Genomic DNA, 21,078 nt, shown 5'->3' with positions numbered 1-21,078 from the left:
TGTTCTTTCCTGATTATTCCATTTCTGCACTATTTTCCAGTATACGAGCTGATATTGCTGGGACAACATTCTCTAATGATATTATGTTGGGAGACTAGCAAGTACACTGTACAGTCCTAGATTCACAGGACCAATAAATAAATAAATAATACTTACCTTCAAGATGTGCATTCCTTATTACTGCTACCAACAACACTTAAAAGGGGAAAATATTACTCCCTTGGGAAGACCTGCCTTGCTCTCGCAGCAAGTGATTCCCATTCAACCTGCATTTACAAAATCTTACCCAACTAAATCCTCTACCCTCTTTGAAGAAAGAACATACAGCTTGAAAGCTAGGATTATTATTTTATACTTCCAAGTATTTATATCAGCTGTACTAAGAAAAGAGCTAACCTTACAATCTTTCTGCAATAACAACGATTTTCAGAACTGAATTTTCCATTTGATCCATTGATTGAATATCTGTGCAGGTAAGCATTGCACACTAGTCAATTCTATTGAGCAATGTCGTGATCACTCTCCCAGTACAATACAAATATCTATAGCACACAGAGGTAAATATTTGAATGGATGCTATAGTGTGCATGAACACATTATTAAAATTAACTTTACAAAGAATAACACTTTGCAAATTACCAATCTGTACACCCCATTATAATTTATTCCTCATACTAAAAATATCAACAGTAGTTTACATGCCCTCCAAAAAAATAAAATTAGGTGACACTACAAAATGCTCTGCAAAGTAATTGTTTCATACCGTATCACCACTGGTTGTGTCAAATGTGTCACGTGGAGTTCTGTTCCATGCTATGTCATCAACTCGATAAATTTTGTTGTTGTATCGAGTCAGGACTGAAGCACCTATTACTGTTTTCATAATATGCTCCTTAAAAGCAGTTGGATTCCGAGCGGATATATCTGCACTGGAAAGAACATGTAATCACAAGCAGAATATATAACTACAGAGTTTTTATACTACATCTCTGATATGCACTGCATTACAGTAAAATTACACACGTGAAAAGCTATAATAACAACAAAATTGTAGAAGGACATCAAGGTTTGACAATGGAGAGTAGTGGTGTACACTGCAGTAATTATTAGGTGGTGAAAAGGCATTGCACAGGTTAAACCATCCTCACTTTCAGGTAAGGAGATGCAGTTACTTTCTTTTGGAATGTTTTATAGCAACAATTTTTAATACAAAGCATTCACGAAGATGTTTAGAATACTGGATGGATATACAGTTTGAATTGTATTTGTTGTTCAGTTTAGCTATGCACATGCTTTGGAATTTTGTTGCCAAGGAATTAAACATCCACAAATCTGCCTAAAAGCATGACACTTCCCATCATCAAACACAGAGCATACCCAGAAAGGGCGGAGGGGGGGGGGGGGGGGGGGGGGGTGTTAACTAATACTAGTTTCATGGTGAATGACAAAATAGTTTTTAGGATTCATCACAAATACCTCAAGGTACAATAGATACTGGTCAACATCCTTTACATGTTTTAGCTTTCTTACAATTTCTGCTGCACTCCCCTAACCCTTGCTGCACAGTGACGAATATTGTAAAGGAAACAATGACAAGACACAATCAGAGCATTGTCGGGGATGGTGAGAAGTACAGTAAGGAAAAAAGGTGTGAAAAAAACTGAATGTAAAACATGATAACATAGTAATTTTAAAATTGTTCTGCAGCAATGGAAAACCATGATTTACGTAAACAATTTCAGTGGAAAAAAGGTGACAAAATGAGAATAACCACACATTACATTTCAAAGTATGCATGTGATAAAAAGCAAAATAAATCAATTTATCCAAAAGTGACCTGCACATGAAATCAAATCTAGACAAAAAGAACACCCAGCAATGTCACATGCACTTTCTTCTGACAACCTGAATCCTCCAAAAACAAGAAGTTGGATTTTTCACATTTGCCTAATGTGACTGATTAACAGCATGCTGCCAGGTGTTCTGTTGAGTTGTCTGAACATCCAGAAGCACATCATTAACTAAGGAGTTCGTCTTTTGTCGCTCAATACTACCTGAGCTTGAAATGCAAAACTAACTTCTTCGTCGAAGTTAAAATGCTCTTTGAAGTCAATAGTTGGGACAAGACCTAATCTAATTCATTCTTCTCCCCATAAAATCTGCAACAGCTTTTTCTCACTCTGCAAAGATCTGAAATAGCCTTGTCAAACCCTATATGGTGCTTGCTCGAGGATTCATATCACCAAGAAATACCACTCCAAAACTTGGCCTCACAGTCCTCTTACAACCAACTCTTGCTGCACCAATAATATACCAGGTTTCCAATCAGTCTTCAACATTTTATATCGATAGAACTACCACCAAGGTATCAGTGCAGGTGAATGGAGTCAATCTTTCTTGTGGAAACCTGTTACATGTGCAATAGCAGCTATAAACAGCTACACAGTGATTTCCTAAGGTGAAAAAGACTGAGAAAGATTTCCCAAAAAAAGGACAAATTAAGCTAGTCAAGAGCGTGGTGCAAAATTTTTTAAGCAGCTTCTATTTGTCATATATGACTATTTCCTTGCAGCTTCAAATGTAAATTGTGAACATGTTTTATTTTATCAACCCTGAAGAATACATCGAGCAATCACAGTGCATCAATCATTAGGTTTGTGACTTTATTTATAGTCATGAGGGTCACCTTTTTAATATTTTACAAATTACCAGTAGATTATGCTATTGAAACATGACATTAGTATGATACTTTTTTATGTCATTTCCTATAGATAAATGAAGGCAGATCAGCAACTGCAGCAGTAGTTTGTTTAAAGAATCAATTTGGTGAAGAAAGTTAAGCTCTTCACGTGCACGGTTTCTTTTTTTTTTTTTGCAATATTTTACAATTTCCTTAAAGACTTAACTAAAAAACAATGCCTCAAATCACTCCACAAAATACTGTTTGCAAGTGGTTTGCAGAGTTTCATTGTTGTCCGTCAGCACTGACTTCCTTGAAGGTCAATCACTACTAAGTGAACAGAGCAGCCAATGAGATACCCACATTTCTCTGGCACCTTAGTTTCTGACAAGGAAGACCTTAGCTGAATTTGAAAAAAATGTCTGTTGATCCAGAAAAGTAGCTGTCTGTAGCCACTGCTGAACTAGAGCTTACAATTGGGAGAACACCAATGACCTGTTCATCCCTATAATCACTATGAGAAAATTGGTGTGCAAGCAACTGTGGCTGGTGCCAATAGAAGCTGTCATGTAGTACGTGGACTACCAGCTGCTGGATGTCGCAGTTCAAATTTTGGTTTACAAAATGTATGGACTGGATAGCAAGATCATAGTGAACATGGCGTAAGGACAAAAGTCATTAACAAACAATCTGAACTGATAAACATAATGTGACACCTTACAAGAAACAAGGATGACTCTCACCTTAGTCTGTTGTTCACTTGTTTTTTATATATCAGCTTCCTCAACTATTTTACTCCGTTATATTACTATCTTCCAAGTTTTTTTTTTTTTAATGTATATTCAAATTTCAGTCTAATGGGTACTGACATACTACATTAACAAAAATCACCTTAATTTACCTTTACAATTCCTCAATTTTCATTTTCCTCACTACTATTGTCTACTACAAGTTAATTTATGCTTTCATTTGGTTTACATTTACTAGCATCATCACAGATTTCCAATGTATTCTTTCTGAATCTTATGATCAGTTTTATGTACATCTTTCCCTTCACAACTTTTCAATTGTTGCTTACGATGACATGGAATTTATAATCCCTCCTTGTTGAGAACTACTATTCACCAATGAACCATTTCACTTTTTTAAATACTTTCCCTTAGCCAGTCCATTTTCATCCAACCCTACAATCATGACAGCTGAAACCACTGCAGAATGTCTACCTTAGTGCTACCAGCCTTTGCGTTCCTTGTGGCTGGTAGCAATAGCGCATTTCAAACAGCACGTGGCTACAATGGGACATACCTTTGAGCTGTGTGTTGCTCACACCAATTTAAACCTGTTGACAGCTGACTGACAGGTTTCAAGACTTGTTTTCCATCACATTTCAAAGTTATTCTCCTCTTACATGTGACTCTAACCAACCACTACTATGCTTCTACGAGCTGATTGTATAACCCATCATGGAGATGGAGTGAGTGCGTGTGTTCTTTCTGATCTAAAACCAAATACAATAAGTATCTATAGAAATGATCACAGAGAAGCAGAGTTCTTGTTTCTCAAAATAGATTTATCTATTCAGAAATTCTTAAATTCAAGCAAATCTCCAAATCATCCTTCGAATCGGCTTTGTCCTTCATAGTCTCAGAGTGTGAGCATGTATCATAATTGTCTTGGGACACTGTTTATTTTTAATGTACTCAGTGCAGACCAGCAGAGAAAAATATCACTTAATAACATATAAAAATTTAGAAGCTTAACTATCATGCCCTACAAAAGGACTGTTTAGATATTCCATGGTAGGTCACAAACAATGAACTGACATGTTTGAGCCCACGAATTAAGTTTTAGATTTGCCGCATTGTATAACACTATGTTCCTAAACATTCTGTCAAAGCAAAGGGTTCCTGCTCCAATGCTGATGATAGAACACCAGACAATGAATAACTGTGATTTTGCACACCTATGTCTATGTGACTATTCTGCAATTCACACTTAATACTTGCCTCAACTACTTTCAGACTATTCTTTCATCATCACATTATCGAATAGCAGTGGGGAAAAACAAAGTCTGAAATCTTTCTGTGTGAGTTCAGATGTCTCTTACTTGATTATGACGGTCATTTGTCCCTATGTAATTGGGCGTCAGCAACATATTTTCGCATTTGGAGGAAAAAGTTGGTGATTGAAGTTTCATGAGAATTATCTCTTTCGTGGCAATATAAACCAAATTTCCCTTCTTCAAATTTTTTCAATGCTGTTTACCAAAACTATCTGGTAAGGATCCAATATTGTGCAGCAATACTTCAGACAATGTTTAACAACTGTAATGTAGGCCAGCTCTTTAGTAGATTTGTTGCATCTTCTATGTCTTCTGTCAATAAAGTGCGGCCTCTGGTTTTCTTTCCACACACATTTTCTATGTGAGTGTTCCAGTTTCAGTAATTAGAAGACTTATGCAAAATCGAACTTCAGAACTTTACCAAGTATACAGGAAGTTATGAAAGAAAAGAAAAGCAAAGCAAAACATGCACAACCATCAAAATCAGGCAAGCCCAGTCTATTGTATGCAGCTTGTTGAATCCTGCAGCACTGCAGAAAAAACTGCACAACTTCAGCACAGGAAAGGCAAACTCTGGTACTATTTTTCAAGCCTCTACTTTTCTCAACAGCACTCAAATCTCAAGTCACAATAAATTATCAACCACAAGATAGTATATTCTCAACACAGATGGATTTTCCTGAAACATGTTTCTAGACACAATACAGAAAGCAATTACGAGAATCTTTTCAGGGGCAATGCGTAATGATGGAATGAACACAGGTATGGCACAGGTCCTTTTGATTACAAACAACACTTAATTCAACCAATACCCAAGAATGACAACCCAAAGTCACCAGGTGACAAACTGATCACCATATTATCTGCAGTACCTGAAGTCTTTGAGTACAGTGTCAGTAAACAGTTGACAAATTACTAACATCCCTAATAAGCACCAACCACACTTCCAAAAACAACGCAATACATCAACTGAATTAATAGTCTGGGTGAAAAACATGAAAACTGTGTGGACACAAGAATTTAGAACAATGTTCTCTAAATAATGTGCTCCATACAAACTGAAAATGTGGCACTAGAGACACACTATGCTTTCTGAATTGTCCTTATTATACAGTGTTTGAAGTTCCTTAGCCTGTAACAAGCGTGTTCTCTTCTTGCTCTGAAGTAGTATGTGCACAGCCCTTTCATTTTAAATTTATACAATTTAAAGTCACTGTCCACTTTCTGATGTTGATTCAATGTCTTGTTACTCTTACCTTTTTGTTTATTCTTCACAACACAGAATGCTACAAAACTACAGTAGGCTCCCTTGGAACTGCTTTTGTTCCCATACTGTTCCATAAGTGCCTACACAAGAACCAAGAAAAATGAAAGAAAAACTTTTTCTGCTATAAATAGTTTCTCAAAATAGTCATTTTTAATCAAATTTATGTACTTTTACATGCATTCAAATTAATCTGATGATAGTTCAATAGAACATTTTTGGAAGGATTGGACAGCTTCTTGATATTGACTTATGATGACAGTGATGATGATGATGATGATGATGATGGATCTGGGGCACTCAACAGCAAGGTAACCAACACCTTATGAAGTGTCAGCATCCCATTTGCTTGGGAGAACGAAAGTCGTCCCCACAGGCAGATTTGCTTACAATGCAAGTCCACCAAGCAATTATAAAAAATCGCCATCAGGATGCATGAAATTATTACATTGAAAACCAATTAATAAAAGTGCCTAACTGCCTGGGTAAGCTAGCCATCCAGAGCTTGCTGACTTTCCCTACCGTAGCACTCTATGAATGGCGCCAACAATTCACAAATTTTCAAAACTCATATTACACTGGTGTCGGTGTCAGTGAGGACGGTGGGCTTATCTCCAGCCAAACTGAGAATTACTCTAATGGCAATACATAAAATGCATGTAGGTGAAGCACATCAAACTAAAAGCAGCCCACCACATACTTCACAGAGTGGTGGATCCAACATAGATATCAATATCCTCAACAACAGTAAAATCTTCATCAGAAAGGGAGCAAGCTTGCTGATAGGATGGCTTAGCTGCCACTGTCTTTGATTTATGTGACTTTTTCCTAAATTATGGGAAGAGTAGGTAACATGGGTAGTGGAGATGGCTTACTGGGCCCCTGATGGTGCCTGTGGCTCCAAATCCAGAAGCCACTAAATCATCTGTTGGAAGACCTGCTAATTCCTCCTTGTTAAGTGCAATCCTCCTCTATCCCTATCCACCTAAATCTGCCCAGGTAACTGTTCTCAATAATCAGTCTTGCAGCTACTGCGAGAATACAGGAAGATAGCAAGAACTCGAAAGCTTGTGCCAAGCAAAGTGCCACTTTAGGTGAGTGGGAGCCTTTCCCTTATTTTAAGAAATAAACGGAGTTATTCAGTTGGTAAATCAAGCAAATAAGAGCAACAATACATTCATTCCACATTTTTGTGAGTATCAAGTAATCAATTGTTTGACTTGCAATGTGATAGCTGTCACTGTCATCAAGAATGGTGCAATGTTGTCAGTTGTTTTTTCCTGATTTCTCTGATGGCTTCTATCAAACAAATTGTTGTATATCAGTCAGCATTAACTGTTCTTCCATCCTTTAAGAACACCGCTATGCTATGTCAAGTGTAATCAGAAAAATGAGTTGATGTTTTCAATTTATCCCCCCCCCCCCCCCCCCCAAACAGCTGACTGCTGCCAAGTTTCCAGTTCACACAAATATTTCCAAAGTTAATCTCCTGTTATAATTTTTGCATTTCCAGGTTTTTTTTGTCTTTACTTAACTCTTGCTTACACCAGCCTGTTCTTTAGCTTATTCCAAAATATGAAGATCCATTAGGAACACATTTGTTTCATAGTTAAATGTTCGTGGATAACTCAACAAGCTTCCTTATTCAATATGCCTAAGGATGCATTTATCACATAGTAAGTCACATGTTGATGATTTTTTGGAATGACAACTAATTCTGGTCTAGCTTTATGAAATTCACTACCTACAGAAGCATGAAAATGACAACATTCTGTAAACCAGATGTAAGTAGTCTTTTCCACGGAAAAATGGCTACCAAAAGTTGAGTGAATCAATACGGCACACTTGTTGAGTCAGGCATTGACAAAAAATCATAGAACTTCATTCAATGAAAACCTCCCAATTTTTCCCCAACACTATTCCTTCAATTACTCACTTTAAACAAACTACTCTGACATTATTTTAATGACACACCTCAGTAGCGCATCTGGAGGGAGTTCGTAAAAACTTAAAAGGCAATCCAGAATGAGATTTTCACTCTGCAGCGGAGTGTGCGCTGATATGAAACTTCCTGGCAGATTAAAGCGGTGCGCCCGACCGAGACTCGAACTCAGGACCTTTGCCTTTTGCGGGCAAGTGCTCTACCATCTGAGCTGGCAGAATAAAGCTGTGAGAACCGCGCGCGAGTCGTGCTTCGGTAGCTCAGATGGTAGAGCACTTGCCCGTGAAATGCTAAGGTCCTGAGTTCCAGTCTCGGTCGGGCACACAGTTTTAATCTGCCAGGAAGTTTCTTTAAAGGCAATTCTCTTACTATAATATTTTGCACACATAGCTATTTATTTCAATTTAAATGAACACCCTTGTACTCAATACCTCCTACAAAGTACAATGCTACTCAAGTTACTTGGTAATTTAAAATTTTACTTGATTTTTGTCTCTGTCTTTACACGAAGACAGCTTACATTACATCCAAAACAGTCTGTGTTCTCAGTACTCGATGCGATGTATCGCAGCACAACTGTATACCTCCCTCGTATTCATCTATGGCCGTCACGTAGCCTGGCCAAACCTCCAGTCTGAAAGAAATAAATGTATGTTGTTGGCAAAATGCAGAGTTGCAATATCTACACAAGAAAGCACAATGGTAACAGGACAATTTATCGAACTGAGCAGCTCAAATATTACCAATTTGTTGTTCTGGACTAAATATGCATCTCAGGCTGCAACTAATAAACACATAGTTTTACATCATGTAAATAATACATAAAACATACCAGCGGCATATCAGTAACACATTCAGAAAAGGAAAGCAGAATGAAGTATGTGTGGGTTATCGACTTTCCTGGCGAATATGCTGTTCGAAAGTTTCTTGACCGTGCATATATTAAAAACAAAGATTCTAAGACTTACCAAGCGGGAAAGCGCCGGCAGACAGGCACAATGAACAAAACACACAAACACACACACAGAATTACTAGCTTTCGCAACCGATGGTTGCTTCTTCAGGAAGGAGAGGGAAAGACGAAAGGATGTGGGTTTTAAGGGAGAGGGTAAGGAGTCATTCCAATCCCGGGAGCGGAAAGTCTTCCCTTAGGGGGAAAAAAAGGACAGGTGTACACACGCGCACACACACACACACACACACACACACACACACACACATCCATCCGCACATACACAGACACACACACACACACACACACACACACACACACACACACACACACCCATCCGCACACACACACACACACACACACACACACACACACACACACACACACACACACACACATATATATATATATATATATATATATATATATATATATATAGAGAGAGAGAGAGAGAGAGAGAGAGAGAGAGAGAGAGAGAGAGAGAGGGATATATTTAAAAACAAAGATGATGTGACTTAACAAACGAAAGCGCTGGGAGGTCGATAGACACACAAACAAACGCACAAAATTCAAGCTTTCGCAACCAACGGTTACTTCTTCACGAAAGAGGGAAGGAGAGGGAAAGACGAGAGGATGTGGGTTTTAAGGGAGAGGGTAAGGAGTCATTCCAATCCCGGGAGCTGTAAGACTTACCTTAGGGGGTAAAAGGGACAGGTATACACACACACACACACACACACACACACACACACACACACACACACACAGACAGACAGACAGACACAGACACAGACACAAGCAGACATTTGTAAAGGCAAAGAGTTTGTGCAGAGATGGTCAGTCGAGGCTGAAGTACAGAGGCAAAGATGTTGTTGAAAGACAGGTGAGGTGTGAGCGGCGGCAACTTGAAATTAGCGGAGGTTGAGGCCTGGTGGATAACGAGAAGATCTGTCAAGCCTCAACCTCCGCTAATTTCAAGTTGCCGCCCCTCACACCTCAACTGTCTTTCAACAACATCTTTGCCTCTGTACTTCCACCTTAAATGACATCTCTGCACAAACTCTTTGCCTTTACAAATGTCTGCTTGTGTGTGTGTGTGTGTGTGTGTGTGTGTGTGTGTGTGTGTGTGTGTGTGTGTGTGTGTGTACCTGTCCTTTTTTCCCCTTAAGGTAAGTCTTTCTGCTCCCGGGATTGGAATGAGTCCTTACCCTCTCCCTTAAAACCCACATCCTTTCGTCTTTCCCTCTCCTTCCCTCTTTCCTGAAGAAGCAACCGTTAGATGCGAAAGCTTGAATTCTGTCTGTATGTTTGTGTATCTATCAACCTGCCAGCACTTTTGTTTGGTAAGTCACATCAACTTTGTTGTCTCCCCTTCCCATTGACCCTGTGTATGAACCACACAATGTGCTGGCTGTAGTGCTGAGGGTAGCTTGTGCTCAAGAATCAAGTGGCAGTCCTCAGTCTGTGATCCACCTCTTTCATGCTCTGTGTTCTTCTGAACTCTACACAATCAAATTCAATCCACCATGGATGATGACGATTTGGGTTGAGGGGGTGCTCGACATCATGGCCATCAGCACCCTGATGAAAAGTCATCATGAAATCTAATGGGTGGGGACGAAGGCTGTCCCCACGTACGGAGCAGTTTGTAACGTACTAAAGTCTGCCGCCCTTCCCCACCAATTCAGGGATGAGGCCTGACAGTTAACAAAATTTCACAACTCTTAACACTGGTATCGGTATCTGCGAGGATGGTGCACAGATCTCCAGTGAGACCAAGGGCTGCCCTAATATCAGTATACAGGACAAACATAGCCACAATATGCTGAACTGAAGGCGGCACACCACAAACATCACAGAATGGTGGATCCTGCTGCCGGAGAAGGAAACCATGTATGAAAGCGCTATGCCCGCTGTGCAGTCTAGTAAGCAAAATCTCCTTCCAGCAGCGAGGCTGACATGAAGTCTGCCAAGCTTTTGTGGTCTATTTGAGCGACCGTAGTTTGTTGCCTGAGACCTGCAACCATTTAGTCTCCCACTGATGCATGATGCATCCGGCAGAACATGAGACAATGGTGTGCAATGGGATGGGACATTGATGGACAGCACCATCCCAACATGCTTCCTTGGCCACTTTGTCAACCATGTCGTTACCCTGTATCCCAGTGGCCAGGTACCCAGCAAAAGATCATCTCCTTGTCACGGTGTTGGAACCACTATAAGGCGTTATGGATAAGCTGAATCAGCAGGTCTACTGGATACATTTGGTGAATTGTTTGCAGTGCTCTAAGAGTCAGAACAGACAAGAAAACTCATCCGGTGATGTCTATGAACCCTCTCCAGTGCCATCAGAATGCCATATAACTCCACATCATAATTTGTAAAATTTGGAAGATGCACTTTAAAAACCCTATCAGTGAAAACCACAGAACAACCGAGAGAATTCTCCTGCTGGGATCTATCTGTATAAATATCGATAAAACTATGGTACATACTTAAAATAGATGAAAACAAAGTTGTATAAACCGTATCTGGAGTACAACTTTTCTTGTACTGTGCCAAGCTTAAAATCACTTTGGGCCTCTGAAGACACCAAGATAGCAGTGTGTTCCATCCCTGGGTATGTATTTTCATGCCCGAGAGATCCAGATCCTTGAAACAGTCTATAGCATGTACACCAAATAGCTGGGTCACTTGGGGCTGATTCCTGAACAGTCATTCGACAGTGGGTTGGATCACTGAACTAAATGCCAATGACTGAGGTGATCCTGAGATTTTCAGCGCCTGTCGAGCCAAAAGGATACGTCGCCAAATCTGGAGTGGTGGCTCACCAGCTTCTGAACTGGGCTGGTCCGAAAGGCTCCAGTCGATATCTGAATGCCCTCATGGTGGACAGCACGTAACAACCGGAGGTAGGAAGGAAGGGCCGATCTGTAGACCATGCTGCCCTAGTCTATGCATGATCGAACAAATGCCCTACAAAACTGTAGGAGCCGGGACCTGTCAGCTTCCATGTTTTTCCACCAAGACATTTCAAAATATTCAACAACTGGAAGCCCTTTGTTCATAGGTCTCTCGGGTGTGGGAGCCATGTTAATTTTGAGTAAAATAATAAAACCAGAAAGCGCACAGTCTTGAAAACATAAAATACGGTCCCCCATTGTAGGCTCTGATTGGTTAAAACTCCGATGACACAATTAAAATTGAGAACCGAAAACCAGTTGTCTGGGCCCAGGTTTCCAGCCTCCTAAAATGGAGCAAAATGGCCAGTTGCCATTCTTGGATGTTTTGGTACAAGCAAAACCAGATGAAACAATGGGACACAGTATCTATCGGAATAAAACTCCCACAGACTAGTAGCTTCACATTCTAGTCACAAAGGGAGGGAGTGTTAAACAAGCTGGTCCACAGAGTACGTGGTATCCGTCACAGAAAGCTGAAAACCTACACTGGACCACCTCAGGGACGTGTTCCAGAAAAAATGGCTATAGCAGCCTCCAAATTCAATGTACCTACAACTGAAAGACCTCATCACAGCCAACACCCGATGAAGACCAACCAAAAAAGACAGCCTACATTCTACACACATGCTATGTATACAGAAAGAGCAAATCCCTTTTAGGGTCAGTGGAGAGATGACCTGGGACCCTGGGAATCTGCAGTGTATTACACACCACATGAGTGCAGGAAAGCACAAGTCAGACAAACCATTCATACAATTGAAGAAAGGTGTTTGGAACACAAATGTTACACCAACCTCCAGCAGCCCACAAAATAAGAAATTACTAAACACTGCCACGAAACCAAACACAAAATGAAATATGAAGACACAAAAATTCTGCAAGACACATCTGACTACTGGTATTATGTACACAAGGGAGCTACCAAAATCCAGCTACATGAGAACCTCGTCAGCAAGAATAATGGATTTCAACTTAGTCAAGCATGGGCTCCGCATTGAAAATTCTCCAATAGCAGAAACGGAGCACTGAGCATGGCAAAGGTGGAGCACTGCCACTTTCTTCCTGAGCACGAGCTACCCCCTCCACCAAGGCCAACACCCCATGTGATCCATACAAAGGGTCAGTGGAGGGGGGAAACAACTGGTATGTGTATTATATTGCATCCCCTGGTCCAGGATATCAGTCAGCAGGAGTATTATCATTATTATTACTGTTACTTCTTTCCTTTCTCAGACGTTATGTCTGGTTAAAAATGGAAAGTGACGCGGACCTTGATCAAGCATGACTTCCTTTTAACTGTATGGTGTATGTTATATTGCATTTGGGAACTTTAAGGTAATTGAACATGTATCAATAATTACAGGTTTCTATATATATATATATATATATATATATATATATATATATATATATATATATATATATATATATATATATATATGGATGTAGCTATATTGTCTTGATGTACTGGTGGATATTGTGTGGTATGACTCCTGTAGTTGATAGTATTGTACATCCGCTTTTGATGCAATCTACTGTTTCTATTTGTTGTTTGCAAAGTCTGCATTTATCTGTTGTGGTATTGGGATCTTTAATAATATGCTTGCTGTAATATCTGCTGTTTATTGTTTGATCCTGTATTGCAATCATGAATTCTTCCGTCTCACTGTATATATTGCTTTTTCTTAGCCATGTGTTGGATGCATCTTGATCGATGTGTGGCTGTGTTAGATGATACGGGTGCTTGCCATGTAGTGTTTTCTTTTTCCAATGTACTTTCTACGTATCTGTTGATGTTATGTGATCTAACGGGTTGTCGAAGTGGTTATGAAATTGGAATGGTGTAGCTGATGTATTTATATGAGTGATTGCTTTGTGTATTTTGCTAGTTTCTGCTTGTTCTATAAAGAATTTTCTTAAATTGTCTACCTGTCCATAATGTAGGTTTTTTATGTTGATAAATCCCCTTCCTCCTTCCTTTCTGCTTAATGTGAATCTTTCTGTTGTTGAATGTACGTGTTGTATTCTATAATTGTGGCATTGTGATCGTGTAAGTGTATTGAGTGCTTCTAAGTCTGTGTTACTCCATTTCACTACTCCAAATGAGTAGGTCAATATTGGTATAGCATAAGTATTTATAGCTTTCGTATTGTTTCTTGTTGTCAATTCTGTTCTCAGTATTTTTCTTAGTCTTTTTCTATATTTTTCTTTTAGTTCTTCTTTAATATTTGTATTATATATTCCTATTTTTTGTCTGTATCCTAGATGTTTATAGGCATCTGTTTTTTCCATCACTTCTATGCAGTCGCTTTGGTTACCGAATTTGTGATCTTCTTGTTTAGTGTGTTTTCCCTTGACTATGCTATTTTTCTTGTTATTATTATTATTATTATTATTATTATTATTGTGATGGTGGCACATTACACCACTCAAAATTCATTCTACAACAATCAATTCATCTGGTTGGATGCTTGAGAGACTTTCAAGCAAAATGAAGTAATTATACAAATAATAAATATTTAAAATAATCTTATGATTAATTTCAATTTGTGTGTGTGTGTGTGTGTGTGTGTGTGTGTGTGTGTGTGTGTGTGTCTGACAAAGTCCTCACTAGTCGAAAGCTTTATTTGTGACATTCTTTTTGTTGTGCCTATTTGCAACTGAGCATGTCCGCTATATGGTGAGTAGCAACTTTCTTTTTCATAATATTGTTACATTCCATCCCATATTTTCCATTGTTTGACTTATGATTAATTTCAAAAAACTAACCAAATCTTGGCAGAGCTCGTAACTGCTGACAGAGTCCGAAGACTATATGACTGTGTCTCCTGGTAACCGTAACACGAATCATACAGCAAGTTTTGGAGGGTGAGCAATAAGCGGGATGGTGGTTATCCAAACGGTTTTCCAATATATCCTTTTTATCTCCAATTTAACCTCACTGTTAAAACTGCTCAACATAATCAGTTTCTGACTACCAATTTTCAGTTTCCTATTGTCATTATTTCCAGCAATAAATGTTGACATGAACGATTCAGAAGCTCTAAAAGTTCCTCAGACTTTTGAATATATGTTTCAAGATACCTGGAAACAAAAAATAAACTAAAATAAATAAATACAAGGAAATTTAGTCTGTATACTGGTTTTTGCTTTTCTCGAAAACTAATGACAGCTTGAACAGTCACCAGTACTGTCCTATTGTATCTAATTTTTTGAAACGTCTCAAAAATCCTGTTATAATCTAGGATCTCACAATTACTTGTGAATTACGAATCGTCAGAGCTAACGTATGAAAACAGGGGTTGGAGAACTATTTTTTGTGTTAGGTTGTCTGTTTTCCAAGAGCAACAAACAGAAAAAGGCATTTTATGTAGACACATGCAGCTACTTTCTGTTTTTATTATAAAAAAGAATGAACTATAAAGTTTTCAATTTACTGCTGTTGCCGTCTTAGCTACCTTTCTCTCTAACTGTTTCATAAAACTGACAAGAAATTATAAGCTTTTGAGTAAAATTTTTGGCATTCTTTTTCTGTAATTATTTTGAATGAAAAAAATTCTTTTTGTTGTCAATAAGTTTATTTACTTTATAATAGGAATTTGAATGACACGGCAAAAGTTACTTGACAATAGTTAAAATTTCAGCAATGAATTAGCCCATTAGCATTTATTTACTGCCCAAGGGTGTTCATGAATACACGTTCTATTATGTGTTTATCTGTAAGTCAATGCCTTTAATCAGAGACAGTATCATTGAAAGATCATACCAATCCTTCAGGAGCTACAGAATGTCCTATCATTGATATACATTTTTGGGCTACGAATGACAAGCCCAGCATTCATCTTCCACTCTGGTAGCAAAAATGAAAGGCACTCTGGTTCTGTTTAGTAAAGGACAAGAGGTGCAGTGTTCTATCACCAATGCTGTACCGATTCTTTTGGCATGTGTTTGTTGCTAAATTTCAAGTTTCAGCATTATTATTAAAACCGATCTGTTCACTCTTCCCATTTTATGTAACAACCCAATATTTCAGAGCAATGGAAATTTTGTTAATAAACAAACTTTTTTAAAAAAGTTATATTTAAAAACCATCAATTCAGTAGACTTCATAAGTATATTGTGCACATAGCAGTCTTTGTAAGTAGTTTATGCATGCAAACCAGCGTTTGTTATGATTTATACTACAGGTGGGTAGTCTCAGTACTACTACTACAAAAATAACAGAAAATCTGATTTTAAAGCTAGAGACACTGAGCTCTCATGAAAGTAATACTCATTACAAATACCACCAGAAAACACAACAAATGAAAAAATGGTGTGGCATTTCTGAAGACAATTACACGTAGAGCTGTAATGAGTGATTAACAATGCAATGACGAAAAGGAACAAGGTTAAAACAGCAACTAAAAGGGACAATACTATAAAAGACAGACAGGCAAAGGATTAAAAAAAAAAAAGAAACAGCATAATCAAATGTCCTTAGACAGGTTTGTCAAGTTGATAAAACGAAGAATGCGAGCAGCTGCTCCTGGGTCATCCGCTAAAATGACATCCAGTCTCTCCGTACAGTTTATCATTTGCTGCTTTGCATATTATGATTCTGGGCAGTGCAATGCGTCCGTAATAACTAAATGAGCCTGGAATATGGCGGGTCAAGTATCTCATATTGTGTAGGATGATGATATCTCCCAGTTATGCAATCAGCAAAGCAAATATTCTTAATATACGAGCACCTACGGTCTGCAATACTAGCATACGAGCACAAAGATAAGCTCAGTTAGGAGATGGGAGGGAAAATAGCTGTGTCCTGGAGAGGGAGATGATGATGATGATTGATTTGTGGGGTACTCAACTGCACGGTCATCAGCACCAGGACTAAGTCCAATTTTTTCACAATCCAATCTAGCTGCTACTACTACTACTACTACTACTACTACTACTACTACATGATCAGGCCCAGTGGACCGCATGCATCTTCAAGTTTCCTCCGCCTCTGTATTCTGTCCACTGCTGCTATCTGCCATCCATTCACATCTATTGACATTTGGTTTAAATCTTCATGGAGTCCATCCCTCCAACGCTTCTTGTGTCTCCCTGGCGGTCTCTTTCTGTAGGTGTGAAATCCAGGACCTTCCGAGGCCATCTGTCATCCTCCATCCGGGCCACATGGCTGGCCCACTGCATTCGTTTGGCTTTGACAGTTCCTACTCTGTTGGGCTGTTGGTATAGTTCCTCAAGCTCTTGGTTGTATCAGACCTCCATTCCCCTGTGTCTGCATCCAGAACCGGACCAAATATCTTCCAAAGCACTATTCTCTCAAAAACAAGGAGCTTATGGAAGTCCTATTTGCGGATACTCCATGTCTCTCAGCCATATAGAACAACAGGCTGGATCAGGGTTTTGTACAGTTGAATATTGAACTGTCTGGAGGGAGATCTGAACCGAAGCAGTTGTGCTAGGCTGTGGTAAGATCGGATTCCTGCCTGTATTCTGGCAGTAATCTCAGCTTCACATGACGAGTTCTCAGTGAAAAGTGCCCCTAGGTATTTGAATTCTTGCACTCTCTAGTAAGACTGGTCTCCAACCTGCAGTGATTGTAGATGATCAGCAGTCTGACAATGACCACACATCATAATGAGGTACTCTGTCTTGGCTTCGTTTATGTTTTGCCCAAATTTGCTGGCAGCCTCCTTTAGTGCTTTGGTCATTTGCTCCAGCTCCTCTTCCGACCTAGAGAGTAAACAGATGTCATCTGCATAGGCTAAGTATGCCAGTCTCTTTCCTTCAATTTCAATCCCTTCATTTTCTTGGAAGGTCTCGCGTACGATCTTCTCAAGGGTGAAGTTGAACAGGATAGGGGACAACCCATCCCCTTGCCTGAGTCCTGTCACAATTTCAAACTCCTTAGTTACGTGATTTCTCATCTTCACCTTTGTACGTGTTTCTTTATCAGACTGATGAGTTTCTCTGTTATGTCAAACTCCCTTAAACAGTTGAGCAGGCTTTTGCGATGTATGCAATCAACGAATAAAATACGCAAATCTTTACCTTATTCACCCAGTTTCTCAGTGAGCTGAAGGAGACTGAAGATGTGATCTACTGCTGACCGTCCTAGCCAGAAACCTCCCAAGTACTCCCCCCCCCCCCCCCCCCCCCCCCCCCCCCCCGATTCTGCCACTGGCTGAATTCTATGTATGAGGCAATTGGACAGGATCAGACGTTAAGCAGGACGATTCCTCGATAGTTGTCACATTTCAGTTTGTCGCCTTTCTTATGTATTGGACAAATCAGAGCTGTTTTACATTCTCCTGGAAGTTCTTCTTTCGTCCATATTGCCTGTATCAGTCGGTGTATTTTTTCTGCAAGTTTCTCTCCTCCTGTCAGGATCATCTCAGCCTGTATTCCATCTTCACCTGGACTCTTATTCTGTTTAAGATGTCTGATTCTGGTTTTTATCTCATCCAGGGTAGGTGGGGGATAGTCTGCATCAGCTGTAATTGGGTACTGGAAATCAAACTGCAGTTCGGGTTCATCACAATTTAGCAGCTGTCAAAAGTACTCTTTCCATCTCTCAGTTATGTCCCTATCGTTCGTCAGGATCGTATCATGGGAATCTGTGACAAGTTCCTGCTTGGCCTGGTGACCATTGCAGAGGTGCTTCACATTCTGAAACATTTCCCTAGTCTTTTGTCCTCTGAAGTCTGTTTCTGCTTCAATGATGATATCCCTTATGTATTTCCTCTTTGCTCTTCTCAGGATTGCTTGTGTAGTCTTTTGGACCTCCTCAAATTGTGCTTTGCCTTGTGCCAGATTTGTCCCTTTCAGCCACTTGCTCCTAGCTTCCTTTCTCCTTTACAGGGCATCTGCACAGTCCTTCCCAGACCAGATCATCTTGTGCACTGGGTTTCCCATGAGTGTTTCCTTTGCTGTATCCCTAACTAAACTCTGGATGTTTCCCCACATTAGTTCAAGGTCCTGATTCATGTCCATTTCACTGAGTGCTTCAAAGCAGTTACTAAGTTGCAACTGGTATCCGGTCTTCGTTGCCTCATCTTCTCGTTTCTCAACATGGTACCTTCCAACTCTTTTAACATAGGCAGGCCCTGTTCTTCCTTTACACTGTCTGTTTAAAAGGCCTTTGACCAGGAAATTATCACTCCCGCCTTCGGCACCCTGCACTGTCTTCATGTGTAACACCCATCTGTCAGGAGTGATGAAGAAATAATAGGGACAGCAAAAACACCCACTGCCTGGACAGAGAAAAATCCCCTACACGGCTTGGAATTAAACCAGAGATCGTGTGATCCAGAGGAAGCAATGCTAACCGCTAGACAGGGGGAGAGAGGGCGAGAGGGGGGCGACGGCGAGAGGGGGGCGACGGCGAGAGGGGGGCGACGGCGAGAGGGGGGCGACGGCGAGAGGGGGGCGACGGCGAGAGGGGGGGCGACGGCGAGAGGGGGGCGACGGCGAGAGGGGGGCGACGGCGAGAGGGGGGCGACGGCGAGAGGGGGGCGACGGCGAGAGGGGGGCGACGGCGAGAGGGGGGCGACGGCGAGAGGGGGGCGACGGCGAGAGGGGGGCGACGGCGAGAGGGGGGCGACGGCGAGAGGGGGGCGACGGCGAGAGGGGGGCGACGGCGAGAGGGGGGCGACGGCGAGAGGGGGGCGACGGCGAGAGGGGGGCGACGGCGAGAGGGGGGCGACGGCGAGAGGGGGGCGACGGCGAGAGGGGGGCGACGGCGAGAGGGGGGCGACGGCGAGAGGGGGGCGACGGCGAGAGGGGGGCGACGGCGAGAGGGGGGCGACGGCGAGAGGGGGGCGACGGCGAGAGGGGGGCGACGGCGAGAGGGGGGCGACGGCGAGAGGGGGGCGACGGCGAGAGGGGGGCGGCGGCGAGAGGGGGGGCGGCGGCGAGAGGGGGGCGGCGGCGAGAGGGGGGCGGCGGCGAGAGGGGGGGCGGCGGCGAGAGGGGGGCGGCGGCGAGAGGGGGGCGGCGGCGAGAGGGGGGCGGCGGCGAGAGGGGGGCGGCGGCGAGAGGGGGGCGGCGGCGGCGAGAGGGGGGCGGCGGCGAGAGGGGGGCGGCGAGAGGGGGGCGGCGGCGAGAGGGGGGGCGGCGGCGAGAGGGGGGCGGCGGCGAGAGGGGGGCGGCGGCGAGAGGGGGGCGGCGGCGAGAGGGGGGGCGGCGGCGAGAGGGGGGCGGCGGCGAGAGGGGGGCGGCGGCGAGAGGGGGGCGGCGGCGAGAGGGGGGCGGCGGCGAGAGGGGGGCGGCGGCGAGAGGGGGGCGGCGGCGAGAGGGGGGCGGCGGCGAGAGGGGGCGGCGGCGAGAGGGGGGCGGCGGCGAGAGGGGGGCGGCGGCGAGAGGGGGGCGGCGGCGAGAGGGGGGACACGCGATCTAGTGGGCGGCGGGCGAGAGGGGGGGCGAGGGCGAGAGGGGGGCGAGGGCGAGAGGGGGGCGAGGGCGAGAGGGGGGGCGAGGGCGAGAGGGGGGCGAGGGCGAGAGGGGGGCGAGGGCGAGAGGGGGGCGAGGGCGAGAGGGGGGGCGAGGGCGAGAGGGGGGCGAGGGCGAGAGGGGGGCGAGGGGCGAGAGGGGGGCGAGGGCGAGAGGGGGGCGAGGGCGAGAGGGGGGCGAGGGCGAGAGGGGGGCGAGGGCGAGAGGGGGGCGAGGGCGAGAGGGGGGCGAGGGCGAGAGGGGGGCGAGGGCGAGAGGGGGGCGAGGGCGAGAGGGGGCGAGGGCGAGAGGGGGGCGAGGGCGAGAGGGGGCGAGGGCGAGAGGGGGGCGAGGGCGAGAGGGGGGCGAGGGCGAGAGGGGGGCGAGGGCGAGAGGGGGGCGAGGGCGAGAGGGGGGCGAGGGCGAGAGGGGGGCGAGGGCGAGAGGGGGGCGAGGGCGAGAGGGGGCGAGGGCGAGAGGGGGGCGAGGGCGAGAGGGGGGCGAGGGCGAGAGGGGGGCGAGGGGCGAGAGGGGGGCGAGGGCGAGAGGGGGGCGAGGGCGAGAGGGGGGCGAGGGGCGAGAGGGGGGGCGAGGGCGAGAGGGGGGGCGAGGGCGAGAGGGGGGCGAGGGCGAGAGGGGGGCGAGGGCGAGAGGGGGGCGAGGGCGAGAGGGGGGCGAGGGCGAGAGGGGGGCGAGGGCGAGAGGGGGGCGAGGGCGAGAGGGTGGCGAGTGCAAGAGGGTGGCGAGTGCGAGAGGGGGGCGAGGGCGAGAGGGGGGCGAGGGCGAGA

At 43.5% G+C, this 21,078-nt stretch overlaps 1 protein-coding gene across 2 annotated transcripts in view; it reads right to left on the bottom strand.

Moving 5' to 3' along the window:
• The window catches only part of LOC126336956 (piwi-like protein Ago3), a 221,814-nt gene that overhangs the window by 108,148 nt on the left and 92,588 nt on the right, over positions 1-21,078 (bottom strand). For both annotated transcript variants that reach the window (XM_050001156.1, XM_050001157.1), the window contains 2 exons: positions 8,469-8,582; positions 764-929 (listed from right to left, as the gene is read on the bottom strand). In XM_050001156.1, coding sequence (XP_049857113.1) covers positions 764-929; positions 8,469-8,582 — 280 coding nt within the window. The remainder of the gene's footprint in view (positions 1-763; positions 930-8,468; positions 8,583-21,078) is intronic.

The sequence above is a fragment of the Schistocerca gregaria genome, chromosome 2 (assembly GCF_023897955.1).
Source record: "Schistocerca gregaria isolate iqSchGreg1 chromosome 2, iqSchGreg1.2, whole genome shotgun sequence".
NCBI classification, from domain to species: Eukaryota; Metazoa; Arthropoda; class Insecta; order Orthoptera; family Acrididae; genus Schistocerca; species Schistocerca gregaria.
This window is presented reverse-complemented; position numbering and strand designations above follow the sequence as displayed.